The sequence below is a fragment of the Alligator sinensis genome, unplaced genomic scaffold (genome assembly GCF_000455745.1).
Source record: "Alligator sinensis unplaced genomic scaffold, ASM45574v1 scaffold282_1, whole genome shotgun sequence".
NCBI classification, from domain to species: Eukaryota; Metazoa; Chordata; order Crocodylia; family Alligatoridae; genus Alligator; species Alligator sinensis.
In genome coordinates, this window is record NW_005842380.1 from 317,057 (window position 1) to 334,432 (window position 17,376).

General features: G+C 49.5%; 1 protein-coding gene across 8 annotated transcripts in view; it reads left to right on the forward strand.

The window, feature by feature from the left end:
- The window catches only part of SLC39A11 (solute carrier family 39 member 11), a 255,618-nt gene that overhangs the window by 98,454 nt on the left and 139,788 nt on the right, over positions 1-17,376 (forward strand). For 7 of the 8 annotated variants that reach the window (XR_003095421.1, XM_025210931.1, XM_006029467.3 and 4 more), the window contains exon 5: positions 950-1,094. Coding sequence is in view for 7 of the 8 variants with exons in the window: in XM_025210931.1 (XP_025066716.1) it covers positions 950-1,094 (145 nt within the window). In the remaining variant the exon portion in view is untranslated. The remainder of the gene's footprint in view (positions 1-949; positions 1,095-17,376) is intronic. The other variant, XM_006029468.3, reaches the window with a different exon arrangement.

The window sequence follows — 17,376 nt, forward strand, 5'->3', positions numbered from 1 at the left end:
AGCACATGCTTATATTCTCATGTCAGCTGGGACCTCGCATGGGGAGCTCCAAGCCAGCAAACTGAGAGCCTTAATGGACTTGAATGTATTGCTGAGCTGGGGCTAGACAGTCTCTCATCAGCCTGTTTTTGCTTGCGCTTCCCATGTGCCTTGCAAGCAGATGTGATGGAAGATGATGTAGATTTGAACCCAGGTCCCCTCCTCCCTTTCCAGACCTCCACATTTTTAGGGGTTTTCCAGTGCTAACAGCAATAAGCACCCTCTTCCAGCAAAATAAGGTGCTGTGCATCAGTTTTTGGAAAGCTGCTAGGGCTGGAATGGCTTTGCTTACTATCCTGCACTGCACTTGATTCGTGTGCCTGGTTTCCTCTAAAAATATCCCGCGCTTAGTGGGTTTGGCGGTTTCTATTAGAAACACTCCCCCTCTCTTTTAACCAAGCTAAATAAGCCAGGTTGCGTAGTGCGAGATGGTGGGGTGTATTCACTGGAGCACGGCGACACAGTTCACATGTTCATGTTTCTAAAATCCGTGTTTCTAACCCTTTTCTCCTACCAGCTCCCTCGCTTTTGTACTGAGTTCAGCCAGTGCCGAAGCCACTGAAAAGCGCGTTAGATTTGCGTAGGAAGGATGGAATAAAAATTCAGTTTCCTACAAGCTTAGCCAAAGCCTTAACCTAACGTGCGTCTTTGTGATTGTTTGAATCCTAAGCTCTGGGACGGGTGCGTGGGTGGGTGGGTGTGTTTTTGGGGGGAATCCAAAAGACACTTTTTTTTTTAATTCTTTGCTTGAAACCAATTTTTTTTTTTTGCATGAAATCAAATTCCAGCGCTGAAAACAGATGGGCTTTAAAAATGTACAGATTACAAAGCTGTCTGTGAGGATCAGGTAGAGAGACTGCTGAGAGAGGGAGAAAATCAAGCTCTTAAATGTCTCGCTGATTCATTTCAGGGTGTCAACGGACCTCCCACCACGGCCTTGGCGGTGAGCTACGATGCAGGAGCGGTGAAAGAGAAGTACGACCGCGAGCCGACTCCTCGCCGGGACTATGAGAACGAGCTGTCCATCCGGATAGGTAGAACTGGGCTTCATTCAGGCAAGCATCCTGCCATATACCAGCAGCTGACTTAGACAAATTGTATTCAAATGGCGCACGGATCATAATGAACTCACTTGCAGTTTTAATCCCTGTCTGCGCACACCCTTTCCCCCCCCGCCTCTCTTTCACTGTCGTGCTGGGGTTTGGCATCTAGCCCAAGAGTTATTGCTTCTGTTTCTCCTTCCGTTCTCAAAACAACTTGCCTGGCTGTTGCTGGGGGCGTGAGTTATTAATTATTAATGATTAGACATTTCATTCACCGGTGAAAATGGAATGAACTTAACCCTGCGGCAAAGCTCCTTCTCGGCTGGGAGGGAGTGGGTGCTGGGGTCGCTCCTCCCTCTCGCCACGGTGAAGCGTGAGCGTCCCGTTATCGTCCTGGCCGTGATTAGAGATCACATTTGTGATCCTTTATTTTGGGCCATAATAGCACTTGGAGCTGCTAAGGCCTGGACTGAAATATCCTGCTTGGGTTTATCTGCTTCTTTTTAACAGCTTTTAAAAGGCTCGCAGGAACTTTTTGTAAAGCCTGTTGAAGCTTCCCGGTTTTAGGGTTTGAGGGGGCCCCGTAACCGAAGCATAGTGGTGCCGTCATATGAGGTGTAGGACTTGGAAGAACTTGATTCTTCTAAGAGGATTCACAAAGGGTGACTTGGTGAATGGCTAGTGAATAATGGTTTCATTCGTCTTCCAGTTAAGGCGACCAGGAATGCATCTGGAATGATAAACCCCAGCCTGCCCCATGAAAGGGTATGAGAGTGATTAGGTGAGAAAGTGGTCCGTTCTTTGCACAGAGAATAGCATCAGCCTCTTGAATTGGGCTATGTTCTCGTGTGCAATTGCATTTTTCCTAATACACGGTTTGACCCCAGAGTGTTTTTAACTCTTTTTAAAGTGTCAAGCTGGGGTTTTTAAAAGAGCCAAAGGGATTCAGGTGCCCAGAGCCCATGAATCTCACGGTGCCTAATGTCTCTAGGCTTCTTTAACAGGGCCAGTCTTGATCTCTAGTTTTAACCCCTTGCTCGGTAATGCAGTCTCTGCTTGTTTAGGCATTGAACCTGGGAGCTGTTTTATATCCTGGTCACAGCCAAATTTTGCAGTCTTAAAACAACAGGCATTTTTCATTAAATCGACTGCTCAGTTTGTTGCGTGCATCTGCTCTTGGCTGTAAACAAGAACCATGCAAGTGGTTTTGAGAACGGAAACTTTCCATTCTGCTCTTTTAGTTTTTCTCCCTGGGGAAATTTCTACAAAGGACTATGGCAAATGAAAACCTTTTTCTTGTCTTTGGGGATATTTTTCTTTTTTTTTTCCCCCTTGCTGGGATGAACTCAGTATTTTCACAAGATGCAGTGTGGTTGCCAAAATGACTGATCACAAACGGAGATGGAGAGTACCATATTAATTAGCAGCTTTTCCCAAATGCATTCAGGGTTTATTAGCTGTGTTCGTGTGAAAATCCCGGGAGCACATAATGGGTATTTCCAAAATCTAAAGGGTACTTCTTGCTCTTCTGAATTTCAGTATTGCTTGCTGTTAAATCGTTGTCCCTCACTTAAATTTAAAGTAAAAAAAAAAAAAAATCCCCTTTAAAGGGACAAGTTTTGAAATGCACCAAAACAAAGAACTGAGAAATAAGCTTCTTGCCTTCGGAAATGGACTTGAAGGTGTAAGGCAGCAGCATTCATTGGAGGAGCGGGATTGTGATATTGAGTTGACCGAAAAAATAGGCGCTTGTCAATCTTTCCAGTCCTTCATGGCCCCTGTTCTGCAAAGACTTCAGCATGTGCTTGCCATCACTGCAAGATCGTGCCCCAAGTCTCTGGGTATTTGCACCTGGCTGATGGGAATATTGTCACTGCCCTCGTGAGCGATTGCATTGGAGGATTTACATCAAACCTTCACAAAAGGAGACTGGAAACCCAGGCTGCAGCTTGACCCGTTGCTAGAATAGGAGTTTGCACCCTGCTACACTTAGGCAGCTTTTGGACATTTGTTTTATTTCCCTTCTTGTGTTGTCTTGGCTCCTTTCATGGCCCTGGGTTTCCATGCTGTTCTCTCTGGCTGCAAATGGCTGGATGAGTGAGGGGCGTTCTGGACTGACCACTAGGAAACCCCATAGAAATGGTGAGGACCGGGTTTCTTTCCTCCCTACCTGATGCGTTGCATATCACCTTCCTCCTCCAGCTGTCACTGCCCTTTGCCTCCACTCCTGGGTGTTAGCTGAAGCAACTCTGCAAACCGGCTTTAAAAGCAGCCACGTCTGGGAGCAGAGCGGTGTCTCTATGTCAGAGCAGTTCCAGGAGACTTTATGGCTGCTTTTAAAATGTGCCTCCTTCTTTCCATCTATGCAGCGTGTTAAGCAGACACATTCAAAGCAAACTGCAATGATGCGTGTCTGTCTAGACTGGGGGACTGCATGTGTGCTGGGAGCTATGTGCACCGCGTTCATAACTGCCAGCCAACTATTACTGTCCAGGCCATCTCCATCTGGGCCTGCTGTAATTGCCCCCGCCTTACCCCCAGGCATGTAGCAACTGCCCACATTTGCATTTCATCTGCCTTTGCAGGCATGCAATGCTCTCCCCAAAAGGGTGCAATTCATTGCTCGCCCAGTGACTTCGCATCACTTCCATCTTGCTTGAGCCCTCTGCATTTCACTCATAGCGATTCTTCTTTGGCCAGGAGCAGGGACAGGTCCTGGCAAGTATACACTGAAACCCATTGAGTCATCCCTGAGCCGGTTCAGCTCCCCTTTCTGCTGCTCGTTGGCTGCTGTAATCTCCACTGGCCAGGCTTGCTGCTTCAGACCATGCAACAGAGGAGTCTGGGGAAAATCCTGGCCTTGGTTTATTAGCCTGATACTTGGTACGTGAACCCTCTCTTAGAGTTGGTTGCTGGAGACAGCTTTCTGTTCCCGGTACCCAGCAGGGAGGTCCCCGTCCCGGTCTGAAATCATGAGAGCATAAAGTAGCCATCGGAGCATCCTGGGCAGTATCGATGCCTGTGTTCCTGGTGAACATTGAATAATGAACTTGAGTTCACAATGTTTTGTTTGATTTTAATTTTCCCTTTGGTCTCTCTCGGGCATTTGGATTCAGCCCAGGTCTCCTTGCTTCCTATTCAGAGCAGGGGCCAGGGCCCGATGGCTTCAGAGATCACATTTTGCAAACTCCCAGCCTCTGACTACGTTCACCCCAGTGCCCCATTATGCTGGTCCTGAAACCGCCTGTCTCCAGCTTTTCCCACTGGCCCAATTCATCTATGGTCATTTTTTTTTCTTTCCAGCATCTCTGCTTTTTGGAACAAGCTTTCCTTCATCTTGGTTTTTGCCTTCAAAGCAACTTGATTATTTTTTTCCTGAGCTGTCAGACTCCTTTAGGTTTTAATGCCGGTTATAAAATTTTATGACATCCCAGATGGTTGCAGTGAGTACTTTTAGACCACAATAAAACTGCTAGGATATCTTCCAATTGCAGACGCTGTTCAGGTATGATCCTGCCTTGCTTTCCTGACCTTTTTTCTCGTATACGAAGATCCAAGGCAGTGCTTGGGTACGGCGTCTCCTATATTTTGCTGGCCCTGGGAACAGCGAGGCAGACTATACTGATTATTCATGTTAGGCACTCAAGTCCCTTCAGCCTGCGGTGTTGGATAAGGACATATAGGATATGCCCCATTGATTTGTAAATCCACCCAGGAAATGCCCTTCAATTTGGGGGTCTCTGCAATGCCGGCCAAGCTTCTTGACATTGGGCCTGGGGAGCATCCCTTGCATTGACTCTGCATTTTCTGGATATCCACATGTGTGGAGACTGGATGTTGGTTCCTTTAAATCCATGACAGCTTTGGTCTGACTTGGGTTTCCACGAGGGCTTGTAGGTAATTGCGTCTGAAACCCAGAGCTGTGAATCACAGTTATAGAAACTATATATTTAACAAGTTCCCTGCAGCTTTCCAGTGCTGAACGATTCATGTTGTTCTAATTGAGGCCGTGAGAGGAGGTAGGAGCATGAGACATCTCAAGCCAGGCCCTTCTCCCCTCTCTTTAATTATCCCTGCTGCAATCTTGGAGATTAGACTGTTCCCAGTGTTAAATGAAATGTTTTCTGGCAGTGCCTAGCCAAAGGGTCCTTCCGCCAAAGTGCCCGAGGTTCCCGAAATGTCAGGCATCAAAAGCAATGTCAGCACTTGGAGCTTCAGGTCTTCTGCCGCCTCCAAAGGCAGCCGTCAGCTCCGGGGAGTGTGGATCGGCACGGCCCGGGCTGCGTCCTCGACTTGATGAATTCAGAGCTGCTGATGCAGGCTGAACTGGCTGCTAGAGTTGGAGCCCCCTTCCCATACCCGCGTCGTCACAGACGACTCCTCTAGGACCTCACCAAGCTAGGACAGTGGACAAGCAGCTAAGTCACGACCTGGAAACGTGATGCAGCTGCCAGCGGGATGCACCAGGACGATGATTCCTTGTTCTCAGCCCTCGGGTGGCCTGAAATGCAACACGGCGAGTCCTGCGGGACCAGCCGGGGAAAGTGGTTCCCTTCATTCCCCCTCCCCAGGCAACGTGGCCCCCAGGCCCAACCTGCACGGCGGGCTGCTCTCCTCGCGAGGCACGCGCGACTATTGAGTCAGTGACCGTAAGGGGAGCGAGAATTAATATTAATTGCTCCGTTTATTCTTCTCGAAGTTGAGTTGGGAAGCATCCACGGTGACGTTCCTGCTTAGACCCCAAATAACGAGATTCACGTGGGGACAGTAATTGGGGAATATCCCAGCGTGCCGGCATAGTGCGTTGGAGAGGCAGTTTCATTAAACGGTATTAATGAAGCGCAGGCCTTGAGGGCTGCAGGAGCAAATTGTGCTGCCTATAATTTGTGTGCATTTCCTTTTTTTAAATTAAAATAGCAAAAATAACCACTGCCAAACCACGCAGTGCCTTTTCCTCTGGGGATTTCAAGGCATTTCCCAATCAGAGGAGCTGTGGCACAGAGCGGTGAAGTGACTTGCCCAGGGTCTGATAGCAGCTAAGTGGCAGGGCCGGGATTAGAGCTCGGGATCCTGTGCTGTGATATAGGGGACCGTCACCTCGACATGGTGTTTTTGGGGATCTTGCTTGATCCTCCCTTCTTGCAGGAAGTGGAGCTGCTTGCTCGCCTCTATCTAAGTGTCTTCCTTTGTTTGGCGGGTGCAGTCTGGGTCTTCTTGCTCCCCGCTTTGAACAAAAGAGCGGTACAATAGACGGCGCAGAAAAGGAGCCTTACCTTGCAGGTGCCTCGTAGCAGCACGCCATTAAAGAACCTGCAAGTAGCATCCCGATGAAAGAGAGGAAAAGAAAGGGGAGGGAAAGGAACCAGTGCAATAACAGAGGTCAGAGATAAAGGGAAACAGCCCCTCTAGAGACCAATTTGGAGAGGACGTGAGCTGAATTCTGGGATGCATATTTATGCCCTAAGCAGCTGCAGAGCTATAATTTGCAGGGAGCCGACATCTCTGTTATGTTATCCGGCTGGGTTGTTGTCAGCTGGAAATTCACCCCCTTCCCCCATCATGTCTGAAATCCTCCTGCATTTGCCTCCGGAGAAGCAAGCCAAGGTGCAGCAGACGCAGGGCTTCAGAAGGGAGCTTTTTTTCCCCTTGAATCAGTGGAGCTGGTCGGGCAGCCCTATTTCTACATTTTTAATTTTCTGAAGCACTTGGCAGTATCCTAGCATTTCAGAGCCGTTCTGGTTCTCGGGAGCAGTGCACCTGTAGTGGGTTAATGGACTTCATCCATTCTTGGAGGCTAGGATAAAATGCAGCCTCCTTATACAATGGTCCTCTCGAGTGGGCTCTCTCCTCTCCGTTCTTTTCTAGCAGCACTTCGGCGTGACCTCGTGTCCTTCCGACTGGAGTCCTGATTTCCTCCCGAAAGGAAAATTGCTGTGATTAATTGCATTATCTCCAGCTAAACAAATCCTTGCTAAAGGTGATGAATGCATTAGACTTGGACAGTAAACTGAGCAGGTCTGATCTGCCTCTGCATCTGTGCAAAGGCCAGCTGAACCCGTCCCAGAGATCTCCAGGCTTTAAAATGGTCAGCTGTCGGGGTGACCCTGCAAAAACAAACCCGCCAGATGCTTTCTCTGCTCCTCCTCGTGATGTTGAAGCAGAAGGCACGACTTCTCGTTGTAACATCCTCCCGGCTGCATCTGGTCCCCCCCTTCTGTGGCTCTGTAGATGCATCCTCTGTTTCTGGTCCTATTCTGCAGTGTGCCATATGCAGCTTTACCTGTGTGGTGCCAGGGCATCATCAACAGTGTTAATAAAGCTGAGGCTGCTAATGTGAACTGTGGCATAAAGAAGTGTCACTGCTGCGGGGCCTCATTAACACTGGGGCATTTAAATCAGTTTTGTATTCCTGTGTGAGAGATTTGGGGATCTGGAAGGGGCAGAATGACCTGTTAGCTGCTCCAGGAGGTGGTATAGGGCCTTCCAGGTGGTGGGACAAGCTGATCTCCTTGAATTAACAGCTACCCTGCATTAGGATCAGATACACGGCACCTTAAAGTTTTTCCTGGGATAAATCTACTTGGTATTATAGTAGATGATGCCGGCATTGGTCTGTACAGTGTGTCTGCTCCTTGTCCATACTGGTGTAAGGGTGGCTTATGTCGGTGTGAATAGGTTGTGTGCCAGGCCTGGTATTGTGTACTCCTAGCCCAGCAGGGATGGACACCTGTAGTAAAGTTAAACCTCTGTCTACATCTGGTGTGGACACACAGGTATGTCTACACAGCCCGAGCTGGCTCTGGAGATGGAAGCAGCGTTGGCAGGTGGAGGAGGAAGGCAGAGCTGGATAAACCGAGCAGCCAGAGCAGTGCGCTGCCATGTCTCTGTGCTGGTCTCGGGACCTACGCGAGCATCAGCTGGACTGTGCTGTATAGAAACCCAAGCTTGCTCAGACCCAACACGGGGATCTCCACGTGATGCTCTGGGTAGGTGTATCCTGTCGTCCGCCTTAGCATGGGCCAAGCCGATGATGGGAAGAAACCAGTTCAGCAGAGATGCATAAAGGTGGCAGAGGGTTTGATCAGGAGCCACGATAACAGCGAGTTGAGGATGCCTGCCATTAAAAGCACGGCTGGAAGACCCCCTTTGTGACTGTCAGCTTTGCCTGTCCCTTCGCTCTTCATTTTCTCAAGCCAGTGTGGCTAGCACTTGGCAGCTGCTCTTTGGCTTCTCCCCGGACCAGGGTGTGAATGATGAGGGTAGCGGTCTCGTTTGGGAGGCATCGAGCCATACCGTGAGCTCCACTGGAAAGCCTGGCCGTGATTTGTGCAGCTGCAGGCAGAGACGTCTTCCTTCGAGCACCTGCCAGGTTGGGTTTTGCAGGAAGCCAGAGCCCTTAGGGCAGCACCGTGCTTTGCAGGGCTGATCACCACGTGGTTGCCAGCGGGTCCCAGTTTTGCTTGCTTTCCACTTCTGGGTGCTGCGGGCTAGTGGAGTCTGCCCCGGGGAGGGGGAGTGTGGAGATGGAGCAGCTCTGGGGACAGGTGCCGTCTCTCTCTCCTGTGTTTGTACAGGGCCTGGCACCCTGCGGTCCTGTTGCAGGACTAGTCTGCTACCGCAAGGCAGCCAGTCAGTGGACATCCGGTATGTCGAATCCCCTGAGCACTGAGATCGGGAGCATCAGCTCTGGTCCCAGCAGGTGCAGCTGAGAAATGGTGCCCTGGCGTTTTATGCAGATCAGCTGCTGGCCCAGCATCTCCATCTTCCCCATCCCCTTCCTCTTTATCATTGCCCCAGCTGATCTCTGGGGAGAGGACCTCGAGGGTCCATGACAAATCTTGCATGAAATGCAGGCTTCCCTTTGCGGTGGAGTCTGTACCCTGTCCGCCCCGCTCCCTAGTCTAGCACTTACCCTTCAAACGCACCGTCACCCCTGTTCCCTCCATTGGCCTCGTGTGTTGCCATCTTTCTTGGGTTACTTTTTCTTTGTTTCTCTCAATTTTTTGTTTTCCGTCTAGCTGGTCTTCCCATCAGCATGCGCTCCTTTGCTGTCTGTCTCACCGGGCCTTGGGTTGCACTGAGATGGGCGATGCCTCCAGGAGCACAGCAAGGCAGGGCCAGGCACCCACCGGGTGTTTAGTGACCGCGGTTCCCATCTCTGTTCCAGTCCCAGTGTCTTGGCTGCTTTTGTTTTAATGTCAGTCCGTCTCTTGGGGAATTGGAAGAGAGTTCCTGGAAGAAAATGACTCGTGCCTGAAATGGTTTGATTAGAGGCTTGCAAAAGCTCTCCATGGAAGTTCTTCCCTCGTTCCTTGCTTTACATGAATGCGAGATGATAGCGTGTGTGGGGGGAAATGATTAGAATTACCTTTTTTCTGCAATGAAAACTCATTTGATTCACTGTATTCATTTTCAACAGGGACCTGGCATATTCATTTGAAATATTAACTGGCTTTTCCATGCATAATGCACAGGCTGCTTCTGCAAAACGTACCGTTTACCAGGTCTTTTTGTTGGGTTTTCTTTTTTAACTAGCTGTGTCCTATTCATAACGATGTTGACATGTTCACACCACCTTGGGTATTTTACTGAGCTTGCAAAACAGGCACTTAAAGCACACTTTGATTCACTTTGGGTTTTAATAGCCAGCCTCAAAGAGGAGTGCCTCTGGTTATTTAGGCATTGACTAGGAACTGGTTACCAGAGGCGTTTTAAATCCGTCCAGGTGGATTGGCTATTTTAAAAAAATCATTTCTACCTGATAATTTCTATGTCAGGAAAAAAAATGACATGGGGACAAGGGACTTGCAGAGCTTGGCTGGCTACTCGATTCCAGTCCTCTGCCTTCACGGGCACCCAAATCCCATAATCCCTTTCATAATGTGATCAAGCGGCACTGCTCGTCTTTGCCCGCACCTTGAATGCTGTTCCTTTGATGGTTAGACGCCTCCTCGGGATTTCCAGTCTGCATTTATCCATGGGGTTTTATAGCTCTTATAACAGTTTGTTCTTGTGCCAGTGTTGTTCTTGGGCTTAGAGAGCTCTTCTCCCTCTCTTATTCAGTCGATGATCTGTTTGAGTTCCTAGGTGCTGTTTACACTAGGGGAAATTCAGCTTAGTTGCACCTGTGTAAATCTGGATGAATGCACTTGCTGCGGATTTGTGCTGTTAAGAGATCTCTGGTCCGTGTAGTGGGATCTTTAGGTAAAGTTTAAAGCTGCGTCCTACTCGGAGATGGTTCTGCGCCTTCTGCACCATCGGCATTGCCCTTCTCCGCTCACTGCAAAGTGATTTTTGCGGATAGCATCTTTGCTTAGTTTGGATAGCATCCTCCACTCTGCATTACGCTCCCCTCCAGACCCTGCTTCCACACAGGCTGTTTGATTTATTTGGATAGGCAGTGAGGGAGCAAAAGCCATGGCCCGGTGCCACAATGACTTCAGAGCTAATGGCGTTTCGAAGTTTCCCCTGGGATGGTGCCAGGTTTTTAAAGCATTTGTCTCTGAGGGCGAGGCATTTGGCCGGGAACAGGAGGTGCTGCATTGTTAGCCACGCTGGACCTTTGAGGAACGACTCTCTTCGAAACGAGGCAGGGACAAATCTGGTGGCTTTGTGCTTCATTGGCATTTTCAGTACAGCCACGTCCAAAGCTTTGCCTCTGCTATTGCTGAGCACGGACAGGTGCTTTATTTGCCCGTGGTCTTCACTCTGCTGCGTCTATCTAAACTCATTTCCTTGAAGGCCGCTTGGCCCGGGAAAGGTGCTGTGTAGCTATCAAATAAACAAACCAATAAGCAACTCCATGCCTTCCTGTCTTTCTATATTACATCCGTGCTTGTGAAATCTGCTCTTGGCATCTTTTAATATCGCGTCGTGCTGTTCCACGCAAGAACTGCTTTTCATGCCTTTCCGCTAGCACGTCCTCCTCTTCGCGGCTTCATCTGCAGCTCTTCAGGATGAAATGCACCCCGGGGAGGTGCGGGGGTCTCAGCTCAGCAAGGATCTTTCCCGTTTGCTGAACTCCGCCTCGGTTACAGGTGCTCACGCAGAACAGCAGTATGTTTGCACCGGGCCTTTTGTGAACAGTAACGTGATGTGTGTGTACACACTGGGTTTCATAGCAAAAAGGCATGAATTTCACCTTTCCCTGGGATGCAATGTGACGGCTAACACCAAAGTGAACTTCTCTCTTCTCTTCTCTCTCTCTTTCATACAACATTTTAGGATTTAGTAAGCTTTGAATAGGCAGTGCAGGATGAGGTACGCCCTGCTAGACACCACCTCCCATGTGCACCCCACGCTTGGGAGGTCTCGGTGCTGCCACCCGGGAAGCGGAAAAGCTCGGAGGGTTTTCTACGTAGCGCCTTTTTCTCTCTGTTGCAACCGAGAATGCCCTGGCTTTAGCCGCACGATGACATTGCTTTAGATCTCCTTCAGTTTGTTTTAGGATTTAGTTGCGCGTCGCCTCCATCTGTGCAGCCCCGGCTGTCGGCACGTCGAAAGGACTGAGGCGAGACCGTGAACCCTGCAGGACTCCTCGGCATGAAGCCAACGCAGTGACTTAGCAAACCTCTTTCCCCTGCCCTGTGCTCTTGGCCACTAACATTTCACAGCAGAGTGAAGCAAAGGCAGCCCCAGCTTGGACTGATTTTTGGGGGGTATTGTTTTGTTTTTCCTCGCCCCCACCCTGCACTCCCCAGCCCCCACAGTCCATGTGAGCAACAGGAGAGACTCCATCTGCCTGCAGACTCCTTGCCAGGGAGAGATGAGTGAGGCTCCCTCGGAGCGTGGCTGCTCTGCTCCGTGCCAGTTCGATTTAGACATGATTCATTAGCCTGGGCTGCTAATTAAACTCAGCTGAGTGATATGCGGGTTGGGACCCACACTGCGCGTCCAGGTTTGCTGTCAAGTGGGGAAGGCACTGAGAGGCTTGCTGCGCCTCTTAATCGGCCACGTCGTTTCCCAAATCGAGCCTTGCTAGACCTTTTGTGATGTTTTCCAATTTCCTGGCTTCACGTGCAGCTCGTTTGTAGGGATGCAAATGCTCTGTCTTGTTCCATCTTTACGGAAATCCAGTGGAAAGTTTGTTTTCTCTACCTCAATCTCTCGGCGGAGGCCACTTTCTGAGGGTTGGTATTGGGACAGGTCTTGGCTTTCTGTGTCGAGGCCACTTGGCAATGATCTTTGTAGCTTGGAAGCATTTTAGCAGCCAAGTGGAGATGGGTGGAAAGGTTGGTCATGGCTTGTGACGGCTCCTTTGCGCAGATGAGCAAACGTGGAAAGTGTGCTAGCTTGTCGCAGGCAATTGCGGCATGCATGGAAGTGGTGGCTTGTGATACCGTTATGTAGGAATCGGTCCACGTGTGCATGAGAGCGTGGACCTCTGTGCACGTGGATGTATGCAGATGGATGCCAGTCTGGCCTGTGACGGAGTCACTGGAGAAGACCGTTGTATTGTCACCGCTAGCTCCTCCGTGCAGCAGGGACCTGCTAATCGTATTCCTGACTTGGTCCATCTGCAAGGCACTTCGACAGCAAAGACCCCTTCTAAAGGCACCGCGCGAAAATCGCGGCCTGCCTTTTTCCCTGAAAGTCATGTTTTACTCTTTGCAAGGAGCAAAATGAGACGACCGACTGAAGGAGAAGCCTGATCAAGAAGCAGGGAGCAAGCAATATATTTGGTTGCGTTAAAAAAGCCCTCCTAAATCTTTGGTTCCATTTCTACGCAGCTTGATAAACTAACACAATCAACACTTCTGCCCCCAGCGTGGGCATTTGGGCTCCGTTCATTAAGCACAATCATTCATTTCTTTTCCGTGCCTGGTTTTTCATTCGAATGGGGCTGTGAATCATCCCTCCTTACCCTGAGGATGCTTCGCAACAGAGAAGTGAGAGCCAGGTTCCTCAGGCTCCGGAGCAACAGGAATATTAATTCAGGAGGAATTTCTGGGCAGAGGTAATACAAGCGAAGGGCTTTATTTTTCCACCCCCCCCAAAGATGGGCTTTATTTCCTCAACGAGGGAGTGAGGATCAGTCCTTGCATTAAAGGGACCATTTAAAGCACATCCTGCAGCTGGTAGGGGCAAATTAAGCTCATCCCTGAGCAAGTCGGAGCCTCGATGACTTTGTGACGTGCTCCAGGCCCAGCGGTTCATTGGTGTTGGAGAGGCGGGATTGCACCGCCGGGGTCCCCGAGCTCACGGCTCTCTTCGGGTGCTCTGCTCCAAATCTGTGCAAACCATTTAATGCATTCAAATTATACCCCTGCCTCGGTCACGTGGCAGGAGGGAAGCTGTGGTTTGCATAAGAGGCTTCTCTGACGAAACTGTTTTCTAGGGGAAAAAATTGCTGCGAGCGTTGGAGGCCCTGGGCACTAGCTTTAAAAACTAACAAAACCTCAAGCCTTTCTTCTTCTAATGGGAGCTTTCCTGCGGTTTCTGGTGCCACTCTCTTTTTCCCATCTCGTTTCAGCTTCAATGCATTTTAATTTGGCTCTTTGGGTCTTGAGAAAGGACTGCTTTATGTCCAAGCCTCTTTGGGGGGGCTTTACAATGCGGTATATGGCACAGGATGCTGGAGTATGCCTTTTCGCTGAAATCAATGTTTTATTTCCTCCCACTAGGAAGCTTTTCCAGGTACCAATATTGATCGTGCTGATAAAAGCCATGTTTGCACCGTAATTGCCCTTTAAATCAGCGGGGCTGGTGTTTCATTTGGAGCACGCACTCTCCGTAAGAGCTTACGAGCTTGATTGCTCGGTGTTTGTCCGCAGGCTTAAAGGGAAGAGTGCAGCAGGAACATAATGCTAAAGCTGGCAGATTTAGCTGTACAAAATGGCAAAAGAAAACAAGGAAGGGGGGAACTATTTGCCAAGATTTCCATGTGAGCCTGGGCAGCTGCGGGGGTAGATGCGTTTCCTTTAATTCTTTCTAATCTCCTGCAGCTTCACCTTCAGGCTGGTACAATTGCAAGCCTGGAGGATGCTGAGAGTGGTAATCCAGCCCTTTCTCATTGATAGATCTTGGGGTACTTTTCAAAGGAAGTGGAAACATTGTCCTCAGGGTGCGGATAGGGAAACTGAGGCCCAGAGAAGGGAAGGGATTTAAGCACAAGGGAGAGAAATGACTTGCCCATGCTCAGCCAGAGACTTAGCTTGGGTCTCAGCGTCATGATTTCATCCCCGCCACTCAAAGTTATCTGTGCGTGCACGGTGCAGCCTGCCCCCCCCGGCTCCCGGGATCACCTCCTTGCATGCTCTGATGAGGCGATTATTCCTGTTTAGGAATTACGGCTGAAGTATGGCAAGCAGCTGGTGATGGGCACATTGCTAAGGGGTAGGTCCTGCTCTAAAGAGTTTACAAGCCTTGCAAGTTGGCACACCCTGTGACACAGGGTGGGTTTTATAGGCAGAAAGACTGGCACCCAGGCTACCAAGTAACCAGCTTGGGCCTCTCTGGCTGGAAAAACCCTAGTTACTAGAAGCTATCAATTAATGAATAGCTTCTGCCTTGCCTTGCATTTTGAAATTGGTCTGAGGCCATGTCCATGGTAGGAGGGAAACTTGTTTCACGGAGGTGAGACCCTGCTCTTTCAGCACCATGGAGAATGCCAAGAGAGTTGGCTGCGGGGTGTATGATGAGTCCAAGGATCCTGACTTCTCTGATTTTAAAAAAAAATCCCCAGTTTTTGGATTAAAAAAAGGAACCCCCAATCCACATTTTTCCATAATTAAAATGAAACGCTGCTCGGGGATGGGGATGTTTCATTTTAATCACAGAAAAATGTGAGTTTGGGGTTACTTTTTTTTTAATCTGAAAATTGGGGACTTTTTTAAATCGGAGAAAACCAGGATCCCTGATGATGACATGTCCCAAGGAACAGGCACCCGCCCTCCAGCAACGAGCATTGTGAGTGATCTTATAAGTAGCATTTCTGGAGCTTTTTTAATTGAGGAAAGAAAGGTAGAGGGGAAGGAGGACGAGGCATTTTTAGATGAGCTCCTCGAAAGAGGAGGGGGGGGTTGTTTGGGGGTTGTTTGGGTTTTTTAAGGATTTAAAAACAAGCTCAGGAGATAGCTAATGGGGGAGAGACTTTCACCATGAAGGCATGGGTGTACCAAGCTGGACGACTGTCTGACCTCGGTTCCTAGGGTTTATATTGTACTTTTTAAAAGGTGGAAGGTCACCCTGAGCCAAGGGGCCACCTGGTCTAACATGGTTAAGTTATTCCAGCGTCTGTAGCCATTGGCTGAGCGAGGATTGCTACGGCCAGCATCCAGCCCAGCTGCCTGTGATTGCAGATAGGAGGGATGGGTAGTGGTACTCAGTAGGGTCAACCCTTGGCAAAGCTTGAACTCATGCCTTGGAGATGCCTGACCCCTTCTGATGCCATCCAGAGCTGGCACAGCCTGGCTCCCTCCTGATTGGGCTGGGACGGGAGGTTTAGCTTCCTGCGGGCCGTGGCTCAATGGTCTGTACGGGGACGGGTGTGCGAGGAACTCCCTAGTGCTAAGCCGGCATTGACACGGACTGTGGCCTGAGACAAGTCACTTTGACTCTTTGCTTCAGCCCTGTCCCCTGTAAAAGAGGGAGATTTATCCAACCTGCCTCACAAAGGAGCTTCCGGCGGCACAAGGGACCTTGTAAAATATACGGCAAGTGCAAACTATAGAGAACTTTTGGCAGAGGTGCTCTCTTTTATTAGACCAACTAAATAATTGCAAAAAAATGTCCTTATTTGCAAGCTTTTGGGCTCACACGCCCTTTCTCAGGCAAAGGAGAAAGCACAGATTGTAACATTTCTCCCCAGTAGAAATGAAAATTCATAATGCACGGGAGGATAAAGAAGATGTTATCGTTTCCCCTGGGTGGAAAAGTTCCTTTTATGCAAGTTAGGCTCAAATAAAAGTTCAAGCAAGTATTTGGGCTTGCTGCTGTATTTCAGTAATGCCTAATTATGGGCTGGGACTGCATTATGGTAGGTGGTGGGGAGACACGGAGCCATTATGCATCTGTCCTTCCTGTATGCAGTTTCTACGGCCCATGGCCAACACCGGTAAGGTCCTCGGTCAGGAAGCTTGTGGTCCTTCTTCTGAATCCCCAGCTAATGAATAAATGCAAGATTTGCAGCCTTGGGGGGTCACCCCTGTGCCGTCAGTCCGAGCTCCCCCTAAAATTGCTGACAAAGGAGAGGGGAAGAAGCAGCCTTTTGTGGCAGGAGGAAAGGAGCACGTGGGGCACATTAGTGCAAAGGGCTGCCTCGAGGCATGCAGGATTAGCACCAGGTGCCACATGTGCGCGTCTTATACTTCCCAGACAGATTGAACGACCGCTCCAGGCCTGGAAGGGAAGTTGGGGGTTAGTGAATGGAGCAGGGCAGATGCTGTGCGTCCCTCCTGGGCCAGTCGCACAACACAACCAGCCATCCAGAAAGACGAGGCGCTTGCGGGCTCGGGGGTGGCTGTGAGAAGCCAGCCTGGTCAGAGAAAAATCAGCGTTCAGAACAGTCCCGGCTTCACATACGGGAGTGCAGGGTGCTGTTCTTTTAAATAAGACTTTGGTTAGGGATTTTTTTACAATAATTTTTAAAAAATAGTTCAGTGGAAGCCATTTTGGTTGGAATTAGACCCGTGGCAGCCTGTGCTTTCCCAATAACGTTGGGTTTTGCACTTCTGCCTGGGAGCCGGGAGCGGACACCAGCCAGTGGAAAATCATCATTGGGCTGCAGAGATGGTGGACCTCAGGCTTATCCCAGAGGCCAGGCCTGGACACGATTTTTTTTAGTTGTGCCTAGTTGACATGGTTGTAAAATCTAGTAATGTAGGCACTTGTTCCTGCTTTTGGGGGCAAACGTACTGTAGCATCCCCGGCAGAATCCGATCGTGTTAGCGAGCGCGGGCCCCAATGCAGCATAAATATTCAGGGGTAGATGCACCCCATACTGTTAGCTATGCAAGGACACTTCATGGTAAGCTGCCTTTTTAACTTGCCATTGTTCCTTTTTAATGCTGTTGTTTTGGGTTTGTTTTTTTGTTTTTTTGAAGGAGTTGCATACTGTATGTAGGTAAGTCCAACGTAAATGCTTTGCCAAGCGGCTTCAGTATCAAAAGGTTTTACAGCGCTCAAAACTATCTTGCAACAACAGCAGAGTGGGCGAGGGAGAACCCCCAGCAGAACCGAAGAGGAGGCAGATCCGCAACCTCCGACTCCAGCGACTCATTTCACATTCTCCGCATCCCACCGCATCGGAGGTGCACGGAGGCAGAGCCGGGGCTGCTTTGCAATTCAGCGCTAT